This window comes from Molothrus ater, chromosome Z (assembly GCF_012460135.2).
Source record: "Molothrus ater isolate BHLD 08-10-18 breed brown headed cowbird chromosome Z, BPBGC_Mater_1.1, whole genome shotgun sequence".
NCBI classification, from domain to species: domain Eukaryota; kingdom Metazoa; phylum Chordata; class Aves; order Passeriformes; family Icteridae; genus Molothrus; species Molothrus ater.
Window position 1 is genome coordinate 32,290,835 of NC_050511.2, and position 26,283 is coordinate 32,317,117.

The window sequence follows — 26,283 nt, forward strand, 5'->3', positions numbered from 1 at the left end:
CGTGCCTTTATATACACACATATTTAAATAAAATGAATGGATTTTAAATATATAAACATTTCATGTAAAAAAAGGTGTCCCACTTAAAATAAATTAAGAGGACAGGAGTCAGAAATAGGGAAGCTGGCCACTACTCCTAATTCAAATTCTATCACTGTTGCTGATTGATTTAATTACTCCCTACAAAAGTATTGTATGGAAAAACTGCACTTTAATAACCACATCATTAGAAGGAAAATAAACTAAAGGAAGGACTTTACATTACATACAGGACCTGGTCAAACCCTTCCTTTTCATTGATTTCAGTGGGCTGTGGATCAAGGCCATATTGATTGCAGGGAGTATGGTTCAATGATTAAGACAGCAAATTTAAGTTTCATTCTTAGCCTGGTCATTCACTGCATCTGAGTCTGGGAAAAGTTAATCACTTCTTGTATCTCACTTTTTCCATCCATGTAATGGGAATAATTCTGATTCCATTTACCAATAAAGGGAACCAATATATTCTGACAAAAGCTCAAAAGCTAAATATTCAACTTATGTAAGTGTGAGATAAACATTCTTACTTTAAATTTTAAATAAAAGTTCCTGGAATGGTGGGAACTTCACCTAGTAATTTATGATCCAGATTATGAGATAATCTTCTATGGTAAGTCTCAGTTCAAAGCCTGTGTATATGTGTGCATGTGTGCATGAAAGGCTAAGAGACACCGAGAGAGGCAGAAGACACTGTTGCTCACTAACTGGCACTTCATAAGATATTTGATTTGTAGTAATAAAGCAAAGAAAAAGTAGTTGTCAGTTAAAATGCCATTTCTGTCACACTTTTTAATAATATTGCCTCTGTAATTACACTGTGGTTCTTTATACTTACTCAGTAAAAGCTTGCTTAGTTTTAGCATGGAAAACAATTTATGGAATTACAGAAACAGACTGAACACAGCAGTTCATTTGCTGAGGCAATTATCCAGATCCTTGTCAAAAAAGAGAGAGAATAAAGACTGTGATGTGCAAAAAATGTTTCTAATTCTATGCTATAATACATACAATATGTCTGTGGTTGTGCTGGATTATGTTAATAAACTGCAGTCGAAATATATTTGTCACAACACAAAGGAAGGGTGCTATCAATTGTCTTGCCAGATAGTTTAAATTAGTCACCAAAACGTCTAGCCAGGGTTTCCTCTGTGACCCTTAGATGAAGGGAGAGGCTTATTGGACAGTTTTTCCTGTGGGAATAGACAGATTCTTCTAATGCTCAATTATTTAAAATAATCTGGAAAATAACTGTAAAGTGAACTGTGTCACAATTGCTTTTTTTAACAGATATGAAAAATTCAGCCCTGAACACAAATCCTGTATTATTTTTGGCTGGTTATCACTCAGAAATGAGTTCCCCTAATGTTTAATAGAAAAAAATGGTGAGAAGCTGTATTTCTTCTTTTGGGAAGAGTAAAGTGTGTAAGGAATGAGATACTGCTCAGACAAAAAAGAGCAAACAAATTGTAACAAAAAATCTAAGCATCTAAGCCCGCAGTCCAGAAAAATTGCATTTTTAAAAGGAAGAGAAAAAATAAATGAAATATTGAAAACAGAACACAGACTTGTTTGTTCACCTACATATATTCAGAAAGAAATCTATTTTAAGAGTGAAATCACTTGAATAAGAAGTTGGAAGGAGACCATCTTAAAGCACACTGGCACTCCAGAAATACATTTTCTACCACGTATTTTGCTGAAATTCATTATTTTGATATCTGTCCTTTCTTGTTAGATGCGTATCATTTACACTAAAATATCATAAAGTTTAATTAATTTTTCAATTATTTATGTTAAGAGAAAAGTTCAAATTTTATATGATTTAAATTGAAAATGTAACAACAAGTTTCTTTTCTCCAGCTAGATACTTCCTATTCAGCAGAACATATTGCTGCAGACTCCTTGCTATAAACTTTGCTTTGCTGGGAAAAGGCTGGAAAGAGGGAAGACCTTCTTTCTTTCACAGAAAACAAAGCAAAAATGGCATCCAAACACAGGTCATGAATTGTGAGCATGCTACTTAAGTTTCATGTATTAAAAAGTGGATGAAGTTTCCTCCTTCCCCATCTCCCCCAACATCTGGAGATAGTTTGGTGGAGCAATTTCCAGAAACCAAACAGTATCTTTGCTTGACTAGCTCTTTTCATTCACAGATAAACAATTAATGAAATGGGCAACTAATTTCTAAAGTGTTCATATTCATTAGACTGTTTCCTGAAATTAAGTAGCTGTTCCATGACGCAGTGCCCACATTAATGGTAGTGCTATTCTTTTTCCAGATATAGAAGGGGTTTTTTAAAGAATATCCATTCATGTTTAATTTAACTAGGAATCAAAGGTGAAGAAAAAATGTATTCCACTTTTAAAATAAATATATTCACAAAACAAAAGAAGCGTAGGACAACTAAAGAATTATTCCACCTTAATCACTAAAAATCACTGTCTGGACCACACTTCACACTTCAGATCTAGGTTGTATTATTTTGTGATTGTGTCTCTGAATTACAAATGAAGATATCTGAAGTTATGACAGTTTGTAATATATTTTAATTTGACCATCCAATACAGGGTGGAAAAACAAACTCTACAGTGCTGAGGTCTGACTTAGAAAAATTGTTCAATATGATTAATATTCAATTTGGCAGGTTAAGTGTCTGCTAGATGTCAGCTACTTAACAAATCCTGGTTACCACTTCTGACCAAAAGCTCATACTAAAACACTGCTCGCTCTTTCCATACCACGTATTTTTTATGTGTTACCCACTGTCAGGTAAAGAAAGCTCTGTGAAAAATTTTTTCAGCTCATCTTCTAGTCTCAAAAATTTTACCTGTAGATTTTTTTATGATACAGCTTTGCTTGAGCTGTACATATATTACATAATATAATTTCTACTCAGTAAAGGTAAATACAGCTTTATAGAAATCCATCTCACATTCACTGGTTAAAGGCTGTGACACAACATTGCTACCACCCGTATTTTGTCATTTTTACTTTCCCATAATTTACTGTCCTAGTAAAGAGTTGAGGATGAAGAAATGTGTCCCAGTTTTCACCAGGACATGAACAGAAGCTGCTGATCAATGAGTGTAATTTCCCTCTGCCACGTGGCTGCAGTGGCTCTGGGGGAAGCTGTCGGGAGAGACAGCTGGTAGGGAAAGTGCCTGAACCTCCATGCTCATCCTACACTGACTATTACTCCATTTAGAGCTGTTTACAGGACACTTGAACAGCAGCATGAATCAACTGGGAATAACAGCTACTGAAAAATATTTATATACCAGAGTACATTTATTTAATGTTTTACGAACTGAAGCCCTCATACTACAAACATTCACCTCCTGGTAAATACTGCAACAAGTAATTCTGTCACTAATAATTTTCCATTACTTCACATACACAGAAGTTTACAATCCAGGCAACCTTTGCACAAGTCACCCAAGTACCTAGCTTAGGGGATTCTCTTTCTTTCTCAGATATCCACTGGTTTAAACTCACATTCTTGTATAAATACATAATTCCATACCCCTTAAATAAATGCTGCTTTTAAAAATAAATGGATAATTTGAGTAACATAACATGCCTAAGCTGAAAGCATATCTCTGTCTGTCAGCCTCTCACACAACTCAGAGAGCTGAGGTATGCACACTGAGGCAGGAGTGATCAGGCTCCATCAACAGTCTCTTTCGGCCAAATGAATGAACAATGCTGAGAGATGGGAGAATGCAACTCTAGACATTAAAGGAAACAGAAAAATACTTCAGGCTACTCTCTTTCTGAATTAGAACACTCATGCACAGTATTATCATAGTTTAACTAAACCACTTAGCAAAATGGATTCAGATGATCTGCATTTTCACTACACCTACAAGCTCCAGATCTAAATATTACCTCTGATCAGCAAACAGAGAAACCTGAAAGTTTACAAGTATTTTATTTGACTGTAGGCTTCACAAAGGATAATGCCTGACACAATCCACCATGATTACATTGGCCAAGTCACTTACTTTCCTTCACTCAATTTTCCCATCTAGAAATTAGAATAACTAAAGTGACTTCATTCCTAGAGCGCTTCAGACCTGACAGACATAAAGCACCATGTCCAAGCTGTGGGTTCTGTTTGCTTTCAGCAATCAAAACTAATCAAAACATACAACTATCTGTTATGGTATACCCAGAGAACACACACATGCTAAGTCAAGTAGAAGTAAGATGATTATCCATTCTTTTCTTGAGGTCACCTGTGGCCCCTTCAGACATACTCAGGACACACAAAAAAAACCAAAAAACAACAAAACAAAAAACTCCCCACAAAATAGAAATTAAAATATCACTAAATCTTTACAGTCATACACAAACTTCATTTGTGCACATGATGTGAATGATTTCGACAGAGAAGAAATTTAGGTGAACATAAAAAGAAATTAAAATTATTTTTTCAAATTTATGACTTAAAATTTAAAAAATGAATTTTCAATTTTATTATATAAAAACAATTTTTCAAACATAGAAATAACTTCCTACTAACAGGCCTATTGAGATTTCCAGTATTCTGATAATATACTCACATTTTCTATATGAAACACAATTTCTCTTCTCAGAATGTGCGTTTTCATTGAAAATGTTTTAGACATAGAAAAGAGCCTGTGTATTAACCATTCTGATACCTTAAAGGAGATTTTCACTGCTACATGGGTAATCACTGAAGTCTTTTACAAAAGGCAAAACTACATAAAACAGAATATATTGCCATTTTTCATGTAAGACATAGTGGGAGCAAAAATTATTCTTAAATTCTTAACTTTTATCACTATTTATATTGAGTCCAAACTGACTAGACTAATTATGAAGATTTTGAATAATTGATTTAGCTTTTCAGAGAATGATTTGAAGAATACTGTAAAGAAGAGTGGTAGATGGGACAAAAACAAATCCAAAAACAATTTGTAAGGAGATAAGCTTGAGCAAAAGGATGGAATCCTGGGCTGCATCCTAAGTGGCGTGGCCACCAGGTTGAAGAATGCGATTTTCCTCCTCTCCTCCTCTCTGGAGTGCTTCATCCAGCTCTGTGGTCCCAAACAAAACAAGGATGTGGAACTGCTGGAGCAAGCCCAGAGGAGAGCCACAGTGTTGATGAGAGGACTGCAGCACCTGCCCTATGAAGTCAGGCTGAGACAGCTGGGGCCGTTCAGGAGAACAGAAGGTTGTGTGGAGACCTCACAGCAACCTTCCCCTATCTGATGGGGGCCTACAGGGAAGCTGGAGAGGGACTCTTCATCAGGAATTGTAGTGACAGGAAAAAGGGGAATAGGTACAAATTGAAAGAGGGGAAATCTAGGCTAGATATTGAGAAAGAATTCTTTATTAGGAGGGTGGTGAACTGGCACATTATACCGGAACAGGTTGCCCAGGGAAGTTGCAGGTGCCCCAACTCTGGCAGTGTTCAAAGCTGCCTTGGGTAAGGCCTTGAGCAACCTGTTCTAGTGGGATGTGTCCCTGCCTGAGGCAGGGGGGTTGAGTCTTGATGATCTTTAAGGTCCCTCCCAAGCCTTAAAAGTCTATGATTCTATGATAAAAGCTTAGGTATTAGCTTTTTTAGGCTACACAACCAAGACAAATTTTAAAAGAAAATAATGTATGCTAAATTCCCTCAGTAGTTACAAACTTAAAAAATCTCAGGAACAAGTAGCTTCATGAAAACATCAGTAATACATTTACAGGAAAAAACATTACAAGTAGAGAAATCTTTCAGGTAATAATTATGGTTAGTAAGAAGCAGTAAACAGTGAAGTTCAATTCAGAAATAGTACACATTAGGAAAAAATAGCAGTATTTTGTTTCAGTATAAACTCAAATACTTTTCTCCAGCACCTGAAACTAAAGACATCTTTAGAATTCCTGTGCAGAACTAGCAAAATTCTTTACTTTATGACATTGTTATTTTAGTTTGAAGGATTTTTCTTCCAAATGTTTACACTACTGTGCCAGTTACTTCAGTTGAGCTGACACAATGAATTTAAAATGGTCTAATACTTTTGACTTACCAAGAGATTAGCACATGATTAACTAAAGTGAAAGGATTATTGTTACTGCTTTTAAAAGATATTAACACTTTTTGGTAACTCATTCTACGGATGCTATCCACATTGAGAAAGCAGAATGAATATAAAGTTTTCTTAGTTTTAGTTACCCACAAATTGTCTTGCAGTTAAATAACAGAATCTTCTCTAATTAACGTTTTTTAACCTTAAATCTTGGCCCTTATTTCCCTAAGGTTCATGCACGCTGATTAAAAGGCGTAATATGGGCTACAGAAACAGTCAAACAATTGCAGCATTCAGGCCCTCCCTTAACAAACAACCTCAACTCATGCCTGCACATATACACACACAAACCCACACAGAGGCTTTATGGTGAGCAATAAGGTTCATGTCTGAAGCAGAGTGCAGCATTAATACACTTAGCAAGACAGAGCTATATTCACTGAAGCTTGACACCAGCTCTGTGAAGAAGGGTTGTATTTACAGGAGCACAGAAAGGGGACAAGAGAGAGAAAACACCAGGAGGGAGAAGGATTCAGGGGACAGCTGAAGTGTGAAGTGATCCAACAGTTTTTTGATATGGTTTAGACTTCACTTTGGGAATGCAACAAAACAACAGCTAGAAACTTACCCCTTGACACTGGGAAGACAGTCAGTCTCAATGCTAAGTATCCCTGCACTGAAATTCTCACTCCAATTCAACAGGTTAAAGGGTAGGAAGCTTCTTCCTTTCCTGTCAAAAGGGGCATGTTCTTGTGGCTGTATTTTTTTAATGTATAGATGCTCTTCTATAGATATTAAACTGTCACCGCACTTCATCCTCTTCTTAAATTTAAGATTAATTTTATTATGCTAACATCTGCACAGGTCAAAAAACATACCCATGGTGTGGAAAGAGTACAAGAAAACATTAAGTGAATGAAAGCATAGATTTTTCACAAACTTCATACTTCACAGAAGTTACATAAAGATCACAATTAATCATCAACAAAAAGTTCTAAGAAATAATAAATAAGAAAGTGAGTTTTCTGTGAGTTTGATAACAGAAGACATTGAAAGAAAATTTAAAATTGTCATAATTTCCAATTTTGTGCAAATCAGCATGAAAGGGAAAAAAATACAGTAATGTATCTCAATTTTTAAGACATTTTTAAGTTTACATTTCAGGTCACAGATAAACACTGCTTGTCAGGATGGAAACACAGGTAAAAAGATACGATACATTTTTTTCCTGCATATAAAAATCTGTCTTTGTTCCTGCAAGATTATTTAAGCACAAATACAGGTAACAAAAAAAATGAAGTTACAAGGTGAGATAAAAATTGCAAGATGGGGAAATTCTGCTTTGCCTCCACAGTATTATCTGGTTCCCCCTGTTGTCATAAAGCCAGGGAAAAAAACACTTCCAGAAAGCTCACCAAAGATCAAACTGTGTCTGGTGACAGCAGTGTCCAAGCTATAAGTAATGTTCAAAGGATTCAACAATGCCTGTGACTGATCATTCTCTTTCCCCTGCCATCACCTGCTGATTTTGTCCAGGTGTTTTATGGCTATCTCGAGGCTCTGGAGAACAGACAGAAAGAAGACTTTGCCAATTTCTTTTGTCTGGGATTGTGAATTCCTTACACAGATGGTGGACAGCCACAGGCTGGCCAACTCCATGCACAATTGCCTTTACCCTCAAAAAGAAAGCATGAGAGCAATTTTATCTACTCACAAAGTATTGTCTGTAACATTGTCTGTGGTCAGGGAATAGGGCAAGATTCCTTTTCCTAAGAAAAAAAAGAGGTTCCCCTTTCCTCAATCACCCTTTCACTAAAACAGTATCAAGAGGGAGGAAAAAAAAAGGATAGCAAAAAAAAAAATAAATACACTAAGACTTTGGCTTGTATTAGCAAACTAAGCATTCCAACGCAATTGAAGAGGTTTGTCTAATAAGATAATCTTGTGTTAACATCGTTTTGTAGTATGTTTACAGCCTCTCAAGTATTCCAAACAAATCCTGCTAAATCTTACTCACTAAGCAAACTGAGACATTTCTGGCAGCAATTTTTAAAGATGGGCACCAGACATGAGCCCCTTCATCCTCTTTCTCTTACTCTGTTTGCTTACAAAAAAATCTCATTACCTATGCAAATTACTGTTAAATGTGCAGTTACTTAATTGTGTATCTATTTAGATATATACTTTACTCCTGCAGTGGTGCAAGTGCAATTCTAAGACTAGTTATTTTAAGTAAAACTGCTATACTCCCGCTTCTGACCCCTAAGAGTCTGACTATGCATCAGAGAATAGAGTGTATGTGACAAAATATTTGTGCAACACTTAGGGACATGAAAAAAACCAAATTTTACAGAAAAATATGTGATAACTTCCAGTTCTCAATAGTCGAAGGGCTTGGAAAAATATGGGGTTTTTATATGCATTCATGACAAAGAAGTCAGGTACAAATCTTGTATGACAAACATACCATGGATAGCCTCTGTCTTCTTGTGCTCTTAGAATAAAATATTATGTAGGCAATATATACTTAGTTAGGAAGCTTCAAAATATGTACCAGAAAATAAGTAGATATCTAAGACTCAGATTATGGTCACACTTCAGGAAACTCAGAACTATACTTATCCCATATGCCCTTTACCTTTGCATATAGTGATGTGTAGTGTAGTTTCTGTGATGTGAATAAACTCTGAACTCAGCAGCTGGAAAGGAAATGCACTCTTCTTAAACCTGCAGGGCAAAGACTTGTGTCCCACTCTCCATCTTTGTGTCCCACTCTCCATCATCCCACCATCCTGTCTAGGCATCACTGTTAACATACACATAGGCAGAGCAGAGTAATGGACCTGACTTCTGCTTTTCAGATCTAAGAGCACAATTATGTCTTGCTCTAAATTATTTATTTTAATGCTAAAGGATGTAACTTTTTCTTTTTTTTTTGGGGGGGGGAGGGGGGGAAGTATACCCAGTAATTATAAAATCTATCGTAGAAATGCTAGAAAGGAATGGACAATTACACCACCTTGCCTTCCTGCTGCCAAACTGGGCTATTTCCCTAATATTTCCTAGCCCTGTACAAAACATTTCCAATAATAATCTGCTGATGTCTTCAATGCTCAGAATAACATCAGCATTAAAAAAAATCTGACTGTAAAGGGCAAATGTAATGGTTGAATAAGAGGTGAACAGGTAACCTCAGAACTACAAGTCCCCTTTTTTTACCACCACAGGCAGCAGCAGTACAGCTTCTATACACTCTTCGGTCTACCAGCATGTCATAACCCTGACCTAAGAAGGTCAATTTCACGGCTGAAAAAGTAGCTTAGCCTCCATGGCTCATTTCATCCTTCAGCCTCCTGTTGTGATTACTGACAACTTAGCCAATGTATTTATTTATTTTTATTTCTTGTCTGTACCCAAATACAGAGATACAGGCACATAACATAATGGTCATATCGATAAAAAGGCTGCAGTGGGTGGCCCTACACAAATATCACCCAGAAGTCTTTCTGCTTATTTCTTCCACAAAGATACAGAAAAATTCTCTGTAACTTTCTATGATTGTAAAAGCATCCAAAGAGAAATATTCCCATGTCCTATACAAAAAACCTGGTGATTTTAACTTTACCCCATTGCCTCTTCCCCTTGAGATATTAATATTAACTTTACCCTCTCATCTTTCCTGAGAGATAAGAATGATCAGAAGGGTAGCCGCCCAGAGTCTGGCAGCCAAATGAAATTAAGTGAGTTCCATGGATGAGGCTGTCTTACTGTAAACAGAAATCCTATCAACTCCAGCACCTCTGCCAAGCATTTAATCCATAAAACCCTACACAGCACAGCTGTGTTTCAGGGAGGGGGGGAGTAAGGAGAGGGGAGAACTGTTTATTTTAGGGCATTTTTTTGTTTATTTCCTTTTCAGTTTTCTGTGGCAAGTATCTGCCTACTTCACACTGTCTTAAAACATGAAAAGGACACATCAATGATGGTGATGATGGTAATGTCATGCCCGAGTAAGTAATATAAAAGAAGTGAGTGTGGATGAACTATTCATAGGTGAAAGAAAACTGGATCCAAGCATGGATGACAGAACTCACTTAAACTTGGCAGGATGATTTCCCAACACAAGGAATTCAACCCAGGAGAGAAAGACTAGAGAATGGAAGAAGGGAGAAAAAGTGCCTACTGGGAATTGGTCTGAGAATGCCATGATGCTCTCAGATGTTAACAGCAGTCTGATGATGGCCTGGACTGAATTCAAACTGGTGACCTAAAGCAGCAAGAATCTGTATCTAACTAGTAATCCCCTGATCCAGGGTACTTCAGTGCTTTTAATCACAAAAGAAACATTACAGTACCAGAAGAGATTTCATTGGAAGGTAGCATGCTAGATACTAAAAAAAAAAAATTAAAGCTTATGAAAAAACATGCAGTTTCTTCTACCAAATGATCCTCTTTTAACTTTATCAAGGCCAAAAATTAGGGGGAGAAACACCAAACAAAAGAACCTTTTTAATAATTCTTGAATATTTTCCCCACTGTTGTTGGATAGATTCATGGATGAAATTTCTTCAGTTCCACTTCATGACTCAGTTTTTATTTATGTCAGTGGTCTTTCAGGATTAGAATTTTAAAAGACACACAGACACAAAAGGGAGAGAGGAAAGGAGAAAGAAGGAGAAGGAGAAGGAGAAGGAGAAGGAGAAGGAGAAGGAGAAGGAGAAGGAGAAGGAGAAGGAGAAGGAGAAGGAGAAGGAGAAGGAGAAGGAGAAGGAGAAGGAGAAGGAGAAGGAGAAGGAGAAGGAGAGAAGTGAAGAGAAAGGGAGAAAGGGAAAAGGAAAAATGGGAAAAAGGCTGAGTAGTCTTAGTACAAGCTGTGGAATGTAATTATGTGCACTGAAGAAGTAACAACAGTGTTGTCAACACTGTCAACTCTCAGCTTAATGGAGGGTTCACCACACAGCCTTAGCGCTTACTAACTTAGAGTAAAAGTGTAACACAGAAAGTAAAATTGACTACTTCTCTGAAGTGACTGAAGTTGCATTATTCTGGATAACAATCAAGTATCACAGCATGTACTTTTACTTGAGAGACTACTAAGCTTCTAACTGACTAGGAAATGATGAAAGAAAGCATGATATGCTTATACTGGAGATACTATTTACAAAATACGACTACATAGTCTTATTGAGTAGTATGCTATGAGTATCTCAAAAACCTTAAGAAAATATATGCCCAAGGTTAAATGCTTTCAAGAGCAGAACTTTTTTTTTTTAAAAATTCTAAATTCACCATCTTTGCTACGTTTTTCTCCTTCTATAGTGAGATTATCTACGCATCATAACTGCAATCATCTATCAACAGCAGGGTGACTTAACGGAAGGTGAGTTCTTAAAAACTTCTTTTTGCATGAATAAGAAACATTGCTTTTTCAGTGACAGAAACACTAGGTCTTGCTATGGACTATATGCCAGCATTTTTGGTTTTAATTTAATTTCCTGTGACTTCCATCAGTAAAGAGGAAGAAAGCCTTGAAATAGTAACATTCATTTTATTTCCCCTCCATTCATTGAGTTAAAAAAAAAAAAAGAAAAAAGATAAAAGATTTGGCCAAAAAATAGTTCCTTAAGGGCAAATATTTCTTTATGTCATCTTTCAGCCTGGAAGAAAATTTTATATACTACTTTAAACACTGAAAAAAAAATTGGGATATGTAGTTCAAACGTTACTGATACAACCTGAATCACAGTGTATGACACACATCTTAACTACAGCTTTTCAAATGGTGCTGCTGAAATAAAACATCTCATTCTTTCTTTTTTACTGAGAGGATCCTTCAATCATTAAAGTATTCTTGCCCTCTGCATGCCTGGGAGTGGTCTGTCCATAAGTTATTAATAAACCATGGTAAGGTGCAGCAGCAGACCAACTATTCATATTAATGAATGTCTCATGACTATTCAGCTATATGTTGACACTTACCTCTGAGGACTAAGGGAACCAAAATCTGGACCCCTATTCTTGAATTTAATCCTCCTCATGCTGTAATTTATTTTGAATAATAGCAACTAAATTTGTAACACTGGTGTTCCTTTAACAGTGTGAATGGGGGATTGCTATCAGCTTTATTAAATAAAACTAAAATCCCCACAACAATGAAAATACATAGCAGTTTTAAATCTTTATTTTAAACTGGAACAACATTACTTGTAATGTAAAATTCACACAGATTTTGTGCTAAAGTAACAGTTGCTACTGATGTCCTGAAAGTTGCTACATCATGTCCTGAAAGTGAGACTATCCATTTGGTAGTTACAATCCCCTTCTAGTCAAACATGGATGGATGGGCATGGATGGGCAACTGCATGTGTTATAAGCGCACACACAAACATATCAAAACATTCTGACTACTGTTTTCTCCACTCTATAGCTTTTTCAGGCTCCCCTTGACTTTTATTTCTCATTTTCCTGTATTTGAAATTGAAATCTCTTGACCATTACCTTTTCCAGCAACAGCATACACAAAACATCATTGATGTAGAAGATGTCTAAGTAGGATTTATCAAGGGATTGTTTGCCTGAATTATCTGTCATTTCATTCTTTTTCAATAATTTTTTTTTTTATTTAAAAGAACTGCTCTTCCATGGAGAAGATATGAATGCCCACTAGATATCGTTTCAGGGCACACACTTCTTTAGAACTCCTTCAATTCTGTACATCGTCTAGAACTTAGAAGGGAGCATCTTGACATGTAATAACAGGCACCTGGGAAGCCAACAGAAGCAGTTGGAGCACATTTTTTAATAAGCAGCTCTTAAAAATTCAATAAAGTGAGTGGTAATTGGGTACAGAAGAATAAATTGTCTGAACAAATTAAGAGAAGTACTTTGCTTTTCAGTGTGTTATATGCAAAATTATTTGTAATATTACACTAGACATGCATTTGAACAAGCAGATTCTTACATATCCAGTCAAATTATCTCAGAATATATAGAGCATTAACTGTGCTTTTCTTTCGGATAAAATTAATGCCAGCTTTCTGTCCTTAAATCTGAGCCAATGGGGAAACAAAATACGGTTAGCCCTGAAATAGTTGTGGTAATTCAATCCCTGCACTCTCCTTATTTTCTTGATGACAAAGAAAAACTCCCAACTGGCAAGGCCACCTGCACTGATTACTCCTCCATCCACGCCCACGGACTAGGAAAATAAGCCAATGATCATTAACCTTAATTTCTTCTTACATAAACCTCAGCTTTTTTTTTTTTTCCTTTAGGTTTGCTTCTCTCAAAATTCCCTAGAGCTTAAAAAGAGAGGAGAAAAAATAAAATAATAATAAAAAAAGACGGAAAAGTCATAACTGGGGAAAAAAAAATCAAGAGAACTGAAGAGAACTTAGTGACTTTTTTTCTTCTGCTTTACAGCTGGCTTATTATAACTCCACAGCACTTAGATAAGGGATTTTGCAGCACTATCATTTCTCTTGATAGCAACTTCATTCCCTCCCCAGTCTCTCTCTACAAGCAGTAAGGTAAATGTTAATGTGTGGGTTTTCTGGGTTCTTTTTTCAGATTTTTAAGTTTTTTCCATGGAGATATTCCTTGGTAAAGACAGTTGGCAAAAACAAAGATGGGTCTGGATAGCAGGAATGCAGGTGCGGCCCAATGTCAGGACTAAAGGGCCAAGCACAACTGGGTGGGATATTTCCAGTGTAACAACTTCAAAATACAGTAGAGAATGCATCACCCCTCCTGGTCATTCACATTTTGTTACTGCCAAGTGGAATAAATTTTGATTCAAGTTGTGTGGGACTAGCTCCCACTGGCATTACATCACTTTCTAATGGATAAGACACACAGTTGGACCATCTGAATAATACGTTTTAGTATATATATATGTGTGTGTGTGTGTATATATATATAATACATACCAATAGAAAATTAAAGTATGCATAGCACAAATGTGTACTGAAAACAGATACCTTATTATCTTCTAAAGTATCTGGACAAAGCTAACTAGATCTTCATCAACATTTTCAAAGGAATTACATGTCTGTGAAATTAAGAACTTATAAATTCAGTGAAGTATGCTTGGCTGTATCCCCTGTTGAAATTATATTTTCCCCGCAAATAATTTGAAAATCTTTATACAGCTAAATAAAAGTAAACCCTACATAGTTTTAATTTTTTTCATAAGGATTACTAAACTAGAAAGCAAATAAATGTTCAAAGAACATAACAAAAGTGTGATTGTATTACCTTCAAATACATTACAACAAGCTGTTTGTCGCCTACCAAATACATATAGCAGGGCTTCTTTGGAGATCAGGAGGCAGACAGTAACTTTGATCACGCAGACATTCCTCATTATTTCAGACCTCAAATCAAGTAGCAACAGTCAGGGGAAGAAAGGGGTGAGAGACATGGGGCTGCTGGGGAGGAGAAGGGAAGCAGACTGCAATTTTGTCCTGGATTCAGCATCCTAATTTAAGCAAAAACAGGCTGTTGGCGTCTCTGTGCTTCCCTGCAGCCCCCTCCCCTTCCCCATACTTTCCAGCCTCCTGGTTCACTAAAAATGACAAGCACATTTCTAGGCTCTGCTTTTTTATCAAGCTGACAAAGGTCAACAATACTAGCCAGAAGAGTGTTGAAGTATTCAGTGCCACAGGTCATCCTAATAGATACTGGAGGGACTCATTGCAACACCACTGTAAGCCAAGACAGCACGATTTTTAAGAGGCAGCACTTTGCACATTCACAGTCTGGTTAATTTAATACAACAGTGGCCTCTTGTTTGCAAAATAGCATTGGCAGATTTCAGAGGTGGTATCTTTCTGTGGGTGACAGTAAGGTGACTGAATTCAGGCATGTTAACAGATGCACCTTTTTATGCTCTGTTAAACCATGTCACAGACTACAGCCCCTAAGTGCATTTCTTTATTTATGCTGCAGCCAACTGAGCTAATTATCAGAGACAGACCTGGTTCTAGTTCTATAAAGTCCAGTGGTTGTGTATACATATAAAGAGGCTGGGAGGGAAAATGGGATGGGGGGAGTGGGAAAGTGTGAAAGTACTTTCTAAAATACACGAAATTGAATTCTTCATGTAATTGGTGCTATGAAAGTGGGGGGAACTGTATTAACAGCTTGATGATAAAATAATGTTTCTTTGAAATTAACTGTTTTTCCCACAACCCTCTTTTTTTTCTCCTTTCATCAATTATGTTTAAATTCAAACAGCGATAAAGTAAACATCAGTACAAAAACCCTCTCCAGCAGTCAAAAATACTCAGGAAAAAAAAAATAAACAAAAGAGCTTATTACATCTCACCTACAATTCTGGTCTGTTTTATCACTTGTAGGCACAGCAACAGCCACTTACAGCTCTCACCAAATAGTTCAATACACCAAACATTTGCCACAAGCCTTCATGCCACAGTTGTATTTTATCAGTAGAAGCAACTACCTCCTCTCAAAAAATACAAATTTTTTGGCCGGTTTGTCTGGTTTTTTACTAAATTACTGTTTTTTGCTTGCATGTCTTCATCCTGTACTATAGTTTTCATTTAAAAAGTTTGTGGTACTCCACAGAAAAGATGAGAAAATGAATTTGATGGTGACAATTCTTTTTTCTCTTTACTATATATGACTAAGTGACCCTCAGTAAAAAATGAAATCATTTGTCATAAGAGCAACAGTTTTTTGTTGTTTGGGGTTTTTTGGTTTTAGTGTGGGTTTGGGGTTTTTTTTGGGTTTTTTTTGTTTTTCCTTTTTTTGTTGGTTTTTTTTTTTCTGTTTTGTTTTGGTTTTGCTGTTTTGTTTTTTGGTGGGTTTTTTTCTTTCTTTTTTTTTTTTTTTTTTTTTTTTTTTTTTTTATTACAGCATACAATTTAGCTAATAACTGGTTGGGGCCAATCTTTAACAAGTCACATATTTCCATTGTCCCTTCACCCCCTGCTTATGCTTTTACCACATCCTAACAAAAACATGACCAGAACTGGTGAAAAACATACGGTTCCAACTAATGAATCACATACTTTCCCGCAAGTGCAGTAAGTACTACCAGCTGTGACAGTCTTGCTTTGGCAGTGGAACCAGTGCAGAACAAGGCCGACACATCTGAAACCAGCTGTACTGAAAAACCACAAGCAATTTAAGTCCGTCTGCCTTCTCAGGGGCTTCTTTGTCTCTGTCTATGTCTCTGCTCTGTCCCTAAAACTTGCCAGCCATGTTGTTTTGACAGAGTTCAGAGTTTCAGAAGTTTCAAGGGGGGGAAAAAAATCCGCTGATTCAGGAAACTGCGTTTCAAGAAAATGATAAGGAGGTCTTTGTCAAAGCAGCCCGAGTCAGGAAATTTAAAGAGACAGAGTATGCATCTACCCGTCTGCTCTGCTTGTACAACAGCTTAAAGCACAGAAAAAGACACGTGTATACTTAAAACACACTATGTCCACAAATTTGTGTTTGTACTTAAAAGCACAGAATTCTCTGCACAAATCTAGAGGGATCTGGAGAAGAATGATGCTTGAGATCTTCAGATTTTATCAGATTAAATCTGGGAAGGTCACAAAACTCACAAATTATTTCATTAATCTCTAATTGCATACATCACCCTGACAGGAAAACCAGTAAAAGCTATTGCCCACCAAACTATGTTATGTGCTGTAAATGCCACATACTTTACTGAATACTTTCCAGCAGCGTTTCAGAGATTTTTACAAGTTTTCAGAGTGACAATTTTTTGATTCCTCTATGTGAAAGTCCAGGTAAGAAAATTAATATAAACTTACTGTAGCTGACTGAGAGAGGCTGGAGAAAAAAATTAGGCAATTAAAAAAAACAAAAAAAACCCCAACAAATAATTGGCTTAGAGTAGCTTTCCTTTACATAAGAAGTAGAAATGCTATGAAGTGCAAGTCTGGTGTTCCCAGCCCAGGATTAAAAAGAAGTACTGAACATCACATTGGGAAGCCTGTTTCTCCCCTATCACATTCAACAAAAACTCAGTTCATGTTTCCATGCCTGCAGAAATGCATGATATAAATCCTAATATTCTTTAAAATTTCAAGCGGAGGACTGGTATTTTTTTACCTTACAGCTCACATAGGTATGCATTTTAGAGAGTATCCACACAGCAAAAGGTGAAATTTTTTAAAGGAATAAATTTTAAATTAACCATAAATTTTCAGAATTTTTGAAAAAAATATAGATTTAAGTAATTGTCTCATGATGGATTTTTGAGAACAGTGCAATCAGTACATCACACATCTATCACAGGATTTTCCAGCAGAAAGAGACATCCCCCCTTAAATATATATTGGGAAGCAGGTAAGAAAGGCCAAAACCTACAGCAGTCTGTCTACCTGTGGTGACTGGTTTTTGTACAGAGCCTATATGTGCACAAAGGCACTGTGAGCATGTTTAGCAGCTTTCAGGCTTTTGTTTCACATTGGGGATGGTCATATTTCCCCAAGCCATAAAGCCATTAAGTGAGCTATTCAGAGAGTCCCAATCAAGAGCAAACAACACTTCAATGCAGTATGACATTATATATTTTGTATACACATACTTTGTAGGAAAACTATTTTAAGTTTACAAATAAATATACTTTTTATAGTATAAATATAATATAAAATATGTGTACTTAAATATACATTTGAAGTATATACAAATACACAGACTGTGATCTCTCCCTATGGAATGCACCTGTGATATCATGCTGACATACAAGGAGTAATGCATGAACTGCAAGTCAAATTATACAGACTTGCTTCAGTAATCAGGGAGCTAAACAACTAAAAAGAATTTCAACTCACAGTACTAAGAAGTGATGAGAAATTATTCAAGTCAGCTTTTACATACCAAACAGCTTCATGATTTTAAGAACTGCTCTGACTGTTCATTCCTAGATGAGCCATGTATTCAACAAGGAAGCATGAACTTACTCCATTTTCAGAGGGTAAACAAATCCCCTTCATGATATTTGTATTCATCCCTTTCTTCTATATGTATATCAGCCTGTGAATCTATTTGTAGTCAAGTTTCCTATACCAAATAAAATCCTGATGCTGTTCTTACTGTACAACTGAAGCTCTCACCAGCAGTGGAATGGGGAGGAGTGATCAAAGGATGCTGAAATTCATCTCCATCTTCTCCTTCTTGATAAGATAGACTGAAGACAGCTCAGACATAAGCCCTTCAAAGAGGTGCACTGGATGGTCTGCATACTAAGGGGTGTTTTTGGGTGGAATAGATATAGCAGGTTATGAAAAGAATAGAAAAGTTCTTTAAGGTATCTTGTGTATTAGCCTAACATCAGCCCGGCAACAGCAGCAATCAATTGTTAATGCTTTTAGTAAACATAAGCTAAAAGGAAATAAAAAACTTGAGCTCTTTACACACTTAAAAATCACCTTTTTTTTAACTCTAGGGCAGAAGTTGGTTTTGTTTTAATGATTTACTGGTTTACCTCAAATTAAAAACTAATAAAATATGTTTCCTCTTAAAATGGAAAAGGTCTTCAGGAGGTCTTTGGAGAGTCCAAAGAAGAATAGTCATAACAATAATAAGCAGCTATCACTGAATTAGCTCTACTATTTACATTACTTCCTAATGCGAGCATCATTTTTCTGTGAGTACAAAAATGAGACTCGTTCATTTTTAAAATTCAAAAGAAAACAAAATCAGTCAAGCAGCAAAGAAAGAACTGGGAGAGGACAATTAGAAATATCCAGCATCAACACAGGAGGAATATCTTTTGCACTGTGTCTTATAATTTCATGTACAATTATACAGCTGATTCTAATTCCCTATTACATTTTACTACAATAAGAACTGACTAAACATATGATTCACCTATTCATAATATTCACAATATTTTCATTTCCATTTTTTTCTGAAATTTATATATTATGGAAATAAAAATTAATTTAAAATTATTTCAAAAATAACCGTACAATGTGCAGTACCCTATATGTCAGCTCACCCCACTATAATTTCCTGATAAGAGCAAAATGTATTCATGCACACTTCCCTGAACAAAAATCTGAATCTGTTTTCCTGACTTCAATTAATGGTTCCTTTTATTTGTTTGCCCTACCCTATAATTAATGGTTCACTTTTCTACATTCAGATGCTTAAAAAATTACAGGAGGAGAATTTCTGAGAAGAATTAAACTGAAGAACTAAATATTTTTCTCAACAAAAAGTTTTGAATCATTAATCCAATCAACTGTGATTCAAAAACACTATCATGTGACTTAGTCACCTGCAAAATTCATTCTGTGATTTCCAGAGATGGTTAGACTGTTTGAAGTGAAAACTACAGTTTTGGGGTTTTTTTCCCAGCAATAGCATGATTTTTACAAATTGCAAATCATTAATGCACTTTTTATAGAAAGGAAGGAATGAATTTATAGTACAATTTACCAGTTTGACTAGGCCACAGTATAATCAAGAGCAGCAATTATAAAAATGTGGTAGCTGCCTTTGGTACTTAGATAATATTCAATATATGAAAATCATATTACTTTTTCTAAGAAAAATAATTATAATCATTTTAGATTTGGAAACAACAGTACTACTCATTGCTTCTTTGAGGGGCAGATTCATATCAAAATCACCAACCAATCTACCTTCAGGTCTACCTTGAGTTTCTTTGGAAATAATTATCCTTCTCTCCCAGAGGAGTAAGAAGCCAAGGCAGTAGAGAATGCTTTGAGGCTATCTCTTCTTCAACATGACCCAGACATAACAGTGCTCTGGACATGTTAGTAAGGCAACAGAATGGGCAGCTCAAAATGAGGCATGCAAACAGTAGCCATAGAGTGCTATGAAATCTACAATTTGGTTTTTTTTTGTGTTTGTGTTCCTTTATATATACACTTTGATGGCTCCTTCACAGTTAAATGAAAAAAAAAAAAACAAAACCAAAAACACCAACCTGAAGATTTTTCTTCCTAATTGCCTAATTGTAAATGTGTAAATATAAGTTTTCAGGAAGAAATTTGTGCTTTTGCCCAAGAACAGATCTAGGTAACATATATACACCATTAGTTTTGGGAGGTGGGTTTTTTTCAGTTTATTTTGGTATGGGTTTTTGGTATTTTTTTTCAATGGTTTGTTTGGGTATTTTTATAATCATAGTCTAATTTAGATTGAAGGAAGCTCTGGAGGTTCTGTGGTCCAAGTCTGTCCTAAAAGCCGGGATACTTCTCAGCAGCTCGCTCCATGTTTTTCCTGGTTGAATTTTCCTAGAAATTATTTTATTATGGTTTTTGCTTTTTACTTAGTTTTAAAATGTTACCAATACAGATTTTTTTTTACTTAACTTTTTAAGAATTACAATCTGCAGTAAGAAAAATAAACATGGGTTTTGGAAAACTTGTCCATAAAGAGATGGTGCAGGCAGAATCAGAGGCCAGGAGCTTGCAGTTCAGTCCATCAAAAACTATTATCTAATCAGTGTTTTCCTGTCTTTTAAACAGACTTCACATTATTCTTACCTGCGAAGCAAACTAATCCTGTGTACTCCTTTCCAAGTAAAGAATGAACATACAAAACATTTATGGGCTAATACTAAAGTTTTTTATCACCTCAAAAGGGAACATTTATTTCCATCTCATGCTGCATTCTTGTACAGTTTTTAACCTAAGTTAGAATATTCCCATATATTGTCCAAAACTCTCTCCCAAAACAAAAGCATGTATAAGCATCTTCTTTCTAATTTCTCGCCTTTTCTTGCCTCTTCTCACTTTCCTAATTTCTTGCCTTTTCTTAATGACCACCACTATTAGGTACCTCATTATAGTTTGGAGTAAATAACTTTTACCATGTCTTTATTCCATCTTTTCAGAAGGAAGAGTAAAACATATGAGTTCACGTGCAGAGAAGGTTTAACAGATATTTTATATTTTAGATCAGTGCTATTGGTGGTTTATTACAAATCAGTTTCTTTCACTTCCTGTCTAAGCTCCAAAATCATCTTATTCAAAGCAGGCATTGCTGCAGATGTGAGTTGTGCTATTATATAATGGGGACAGCAAAGGAAATATTTTCCTGAAATATCTCACCAGCCCTAGTAATACCCACAATTTACTTACACACAGTCTACATAAACAGTTATGCTGGATTTAGCTCGTGTTTAGCACCACTTGATAAAAACTATTACCAATGTGGTTTACATAAATTACATGTAGTCTGCTCCATATGGAAACCATATTTTAGCAGCAACCAGTGTTTAATAATGAACACTCTGCCCTGCTCTCACACAGGCAGGCTCTTTCTCGCCTCTCTCTGGCTGTGCAATTCTTGTGATTTAATAAGATACTTAGCTCATGAAACAAGCAATTTGAATATTCACACTGCAGTTAAAAAGGGATTAATTTTATCCCATGCCATATTGGTAACAAGATGACTGGCCTCTTTGGAATTTAGTGCACTAAATTATCCTCATCTAAAAGTTTTTTCAAACGTAGGCTGATAACAACAATTCACTGCATGAACATCATTATTTATCTAATTTATTAATGACTTGTAATTGTTTACTTTATGATAAGTCTCTTTACTTCTGCTCCTATCATATAAAATTAATTAACCAACTGGTCACAAAGAAATACAATCACAAAATGGTCCAACATTTTATCATAACTTTGTGTACCTCTGTAACATTTCAGTATTACTGTTTAAAAATTATGGTACCTTCTACATTTCATTAGACATGATACAAGGTATACATTAAACAGAAAACATGGAGGACTGTATACTAATGATAGACATAAATGCCTTCTTGCACATTTCAAGCTTACTTAGATTTCTCTACCAAGCTAAGGGCAAAAGAGATAATTTTTCTATCAGGTCTGTAAAATTTTAGGCTGCAATTCTGATCCTTTTGAAGTTCATGGCAATTTTATTCTTTTGCTGTGCCCAGATTAAACTCTCAAGTTTATAAAGTGTTTAATATATCAGTTAGCAGGAAGAAAAAGCAAGTTCTAACAAAAGCACTTCCAGAAAAATAAAAAAAGCTATTACAGCAAGACCAGGCCTACCCCATTCCTCTGTTCTTTATTTAAATCTTTAAGATATAAGAAAAAAGCTTAAGGATTTTACCTTAATAAGCTAGTCAGAGAACTCTAATGAAAACCATGAACTAAGAAAAACAAATGTTAAAAGGAAATTAAAAAAGAAATGCTATTTTAAGGTAGTGCTCACCAACTTAGACGAAATCTTCTTAGAAAACCAGAATTAATTCATATAAAATTACAACATTGCTAAAATCTTAAACTTAGTCTTTCTGTGTATAAATACCTATATCATAATTCCTACCTATAACATAATTCCATACAACTGAGAAAGCTTGTATTAAGGATACAATTTTTCATAGTTCACATACAATGTAAACTCCCAAACATCTGGTGAACTTCAAGGCAGAGCTCTCCTTCTCCCCAGAGAGTTATCAGTTGGACTATAATGTTATCAGCTTTCGCACACTTCTCAGTGAGATGCAATCTATTTGCCTGAGAACATGAGGGAGAGCCAGGAATTCCTGTTCCAATTCCAAATTTGTGGACTATCTAAGATTTCTGGTAAGTCAAGAATTCCCAGCTGCCTCACTTTCACAGACTCCAGAAATGAGGATATTTTTATGCCTACTTTTCTGACCAACAAGGATTAATAACTGAATTACTGACCACTATATAAATACTTACACAAAATTTTTTGAATTGTAGGGCTTACTTCACACTGCCTGAACACAGACACTTCAGTATGAAGAGGAAGGTTTTGAAGTATAAGGGACAGCCAACACTGACATGAACAACACCTCTCCTGGGTGCAGATGAGGTGGTGCTGTTTATGTAAACAAAACAGACTTTCAGTTGCCCAAACATTACTGTAGTGCCTTAGTGCTTTATAATACCATAATTCAGAGGCAGCACTTCTCTCCAGACCAACTGATTCATCAAAAGCAGAATCCGAGTTAAAGCAGAGGGAACAGTTACCTGCCATCAGGTGCACAGAATACTTTGATGTGTTCTCCACAGTTTGGGACAGCCAGAGTTGTTTGGCCACTTCCTGAAGACGGAGCTGTTTCACAAACCTAATGAGCTACTAGACAATACTTGGTGGGTGTAGGATCCAGGTACTACTCAAAACCTGCCTTCTGACACGACTTTTATCTATCAAAGACCGACAGCTTTCCCAAACACAGGCTCTGTCATCAGCCCCATGTTTCAAGGGCCATTAAGAAATCTGCACTCCAGCAAGGCAAAAGGGAGCTGGTAAATACCAACAGCAGCATTTATTGTAAAAATGTAGGGAGGAATAGCAAGAAAAGTGCTGACAACTTGAAGACAATGAAATTACTCTTTAAGGGCACTTTTCAAAATTTCTTATAGAAGAATACATTTTCTTAAATGAGAAATCTCATGAACAGGATAAAGTATTATATTAACAAATTACAATTAGACAGCATGCATCACTCAAAGCTTGAAAATGCTGAAAAGACAAACACAATTTACAGATTTGATTTACATACCAAATGGAAATTGCAAGTAAGTAACCAAAGTCCCATTAGGAAAGTTCAACTTCATAGATTTAGAAAACTCAGAAATCAGTGAGAGAGAACAGCCAGAAACCAAATGGTACTACTCATTCTTATGGATCCTTTTACTCGACAAATTTCTTTTATACACAGGTGATGAAAAGACCTATAAACAGCATCGCAATGGGTTTATAATTCTAATATAACAAGTAGAAAATCATCCTCACACTATATAAACATCTACAAATTATCTCTATGTAAAGCTAAACTGCTCTAAATTTCTGGGTTGAGTCAATTAAATCAAGCATCCTGTGAAATTTCTAAGAATTTCTTATCCAAAACTTCACAAATTTTTGGTTCCTGTTTTACTGATGCTTTGAATCCAGCTATTCATAATATGCTGAGATTCCTGATATTCAGAAAGCTACTTAACATGGGCAGTACACAGAAAGCTACTTAGCATGGGCACTTTACATGGACAGTTCAGGCAAATGTCTCAAACAATATTTAATTTCCAGATGAAAACCTCATGATTGATTCTGTTTTATAAAACCAGGTGTAATCACTGATAGTGATTACTTATTTTTCAGATAGCAATCTGAATTCTTGGAGAACTTGTGAGTTCCTATTCACAGAGAATACGTATCTAATATCAATAAACAATCATATTTTTTCCTTGTGTAGCTATCACTAAATTCTAAACAAAATCACATGTTGTTTTCACAGATAATTATATACAGTTTGGGTCAGATCTATTTAATACAGAAAACCTGGCAGACTTCTCACTGTTATTGTGTGAGTCTGTTACTACTGGCATAAAATTTAAGTATGTTCATACTTTTCTAACTTCTAATTTCAGTGTTCTGCTACTAATTACTAATGTCAAAACCAGAACAAAAGCTCACTGCTTGGCTCATTGACTTCTGCACACAGATGTCAAACACACAGAGTTCATTAATGAGTTCAAGGTGACGAAAACCAAAGAGATGGCCAAAACTGGGCTGTTGATTATTGATTCTTTTCAGATTAGCATGTTCATTACTGGAGAAACTACAGTTAAAACCAAAATCTTAATTTGGCATGCATTCCAATTAATTTTACACTTACATATAGTATAAAGGAAAAATCCAGGAGTCTAGAATAGTCAGGGATATAAAAAGCCATGAATATAAACCTGCTTTGATGAATAGCATGTCATCAAGTGGTTACCATAAAATAAAGTCTAATTCTCAAGACAGATAGAAATAATGTGTTCTGTATATGTAATCCTCTGAAACAGAAGTATAGACATCTATCTACTTCTGTTCAAAATGTCTAATTTGGTCAATTTTTAAAAATTGCAAAGGGGCAACAGTGAGTAGTTACCTGTGTGAGAGATGTAAAACTAGTATAGGAGATAATTTAAAATGTGCATTTACTGAACTTTAAAGAGTGGGAAACTACAATGATGATCTCCCCTTTCAGTCAGCCCAATGTTTTGTTACATTAAAAAACTGTATTTTAACAAATGTCAAACCTGCAGATTTAAGTCTATTCTTGCACTTAGTCACTCTACTGTAATATAATTCTTTCAAGCCAATAAAATAGTAATTATTACATTCCAGTTTCTACATACTCATTAACATATGGCTATAAAATGGGGTAAATGTATTGTTGTTTTATGAACTTCTGAATTGCACTGTTTTTGCAGAAGCTGAGATTAGCTGTTAGGGTAACAGAAATGTGAAATTGTTAACATGAACTCAACCCATAAGAGAGAAACCATCACAGGCTTTGCACCCTTACTTCAGTCTCTCCTAGTCATTTTTGTAAGCTAGCATTCACATGTGCTGTTGTAAAGTGTTTTCTCCTCATATCATAGTGCAGAGGTTCTACAGAAACAGCACAGGAAAGCAGCTACACGATGATGTCAAACTCACAATTAAAATGGATAGTTTTCATATCCAGCACCCTTCAGTTCCACCAATCTGTGGCAGTACATGAAAGGAGAGCAGGTAAATCACATACAGATGTATGAGGCCGCTCCCTTTACAGTACCTCCTAAAATTATTCAGTTCAATACTGAACAGTCTAATCCTCAAAAGCACAGAAGCATTAGAAAGTTCCAAGAATTAATTGTTACCTATATTACTCTGGAAGAAATGTGGGACCTCAGAAGGCAGCTGCCTAAACTAAGTATCCTGTATGCTTGCATACTATGAAGGCCATTTTCTGAAATTCTCCATATTACTCTCCTGATTCACGTTCCCTGACCTACTTTTTGCTTAACTAGAGTAAAGCTACTGCAGCTGCATTCCCACCAGCTACACAAAGTCCACTGTCAGACAGCAGCCATTTTCTGATCATGCTTTGTTTTTACCCCCTATTATTTGTCGATATTCTCACCATTAAGAGATTTATTCAAAGGTGTCACTATAAGAACTTGGGAGTTACAAGCACCATAACACCTGCAATCCCATTTTATCTGTGATAAATCCAAAGTCAGTTGGTTACTTCTGTGCTTCAGCTAGGCCGCCTGGTTACCTATAAATCATAACCATGTCCTGCACCTCCAGGTAGGATCAACCCCATTCTATATGTACTTCACAGATTGCTTTTAGGACAATTTATCTCTCTGGCAAGCTTTCAAAAACTACTGCACAACTCATACATAGTTACTCTGACTT

At 35.8% G+C, this 26,283-nt stretch overlaps 1 protein-coding gene across 2 annotated transcripts in view; it reads right to left on the reverse strand.

Moving 5' to 3' along the window:
• Positions 1-26,283, reverse strand: part of BNC2 (basonuclin 2) — a 230,050-nt gene that overhangs the window by 135,121 nt on the left and 68,646 nt on the right. Inside the window, exons 2-3 of one of the 2 annotated variants that reach the window (XM_036403396.1) lie at positions 19,817-19,836; positions 3,476-3,483 (exon numbers count right to left, since the gene is read on the reverse strand). The exons of the other annotated variant lie outside the window; for it this stretch is intronic. Coding sequence (XP_036259289.1) covers positions 3,476-3,483; positions 19,817-19,836 — 28 coding nt within the window. The remainder of the gene's footprint in view (positions 1-3,475; positions 3,484-19,816; positions 19,837-26,283) is intronic. 2 annotated transcript variants of the gene reach the window in all.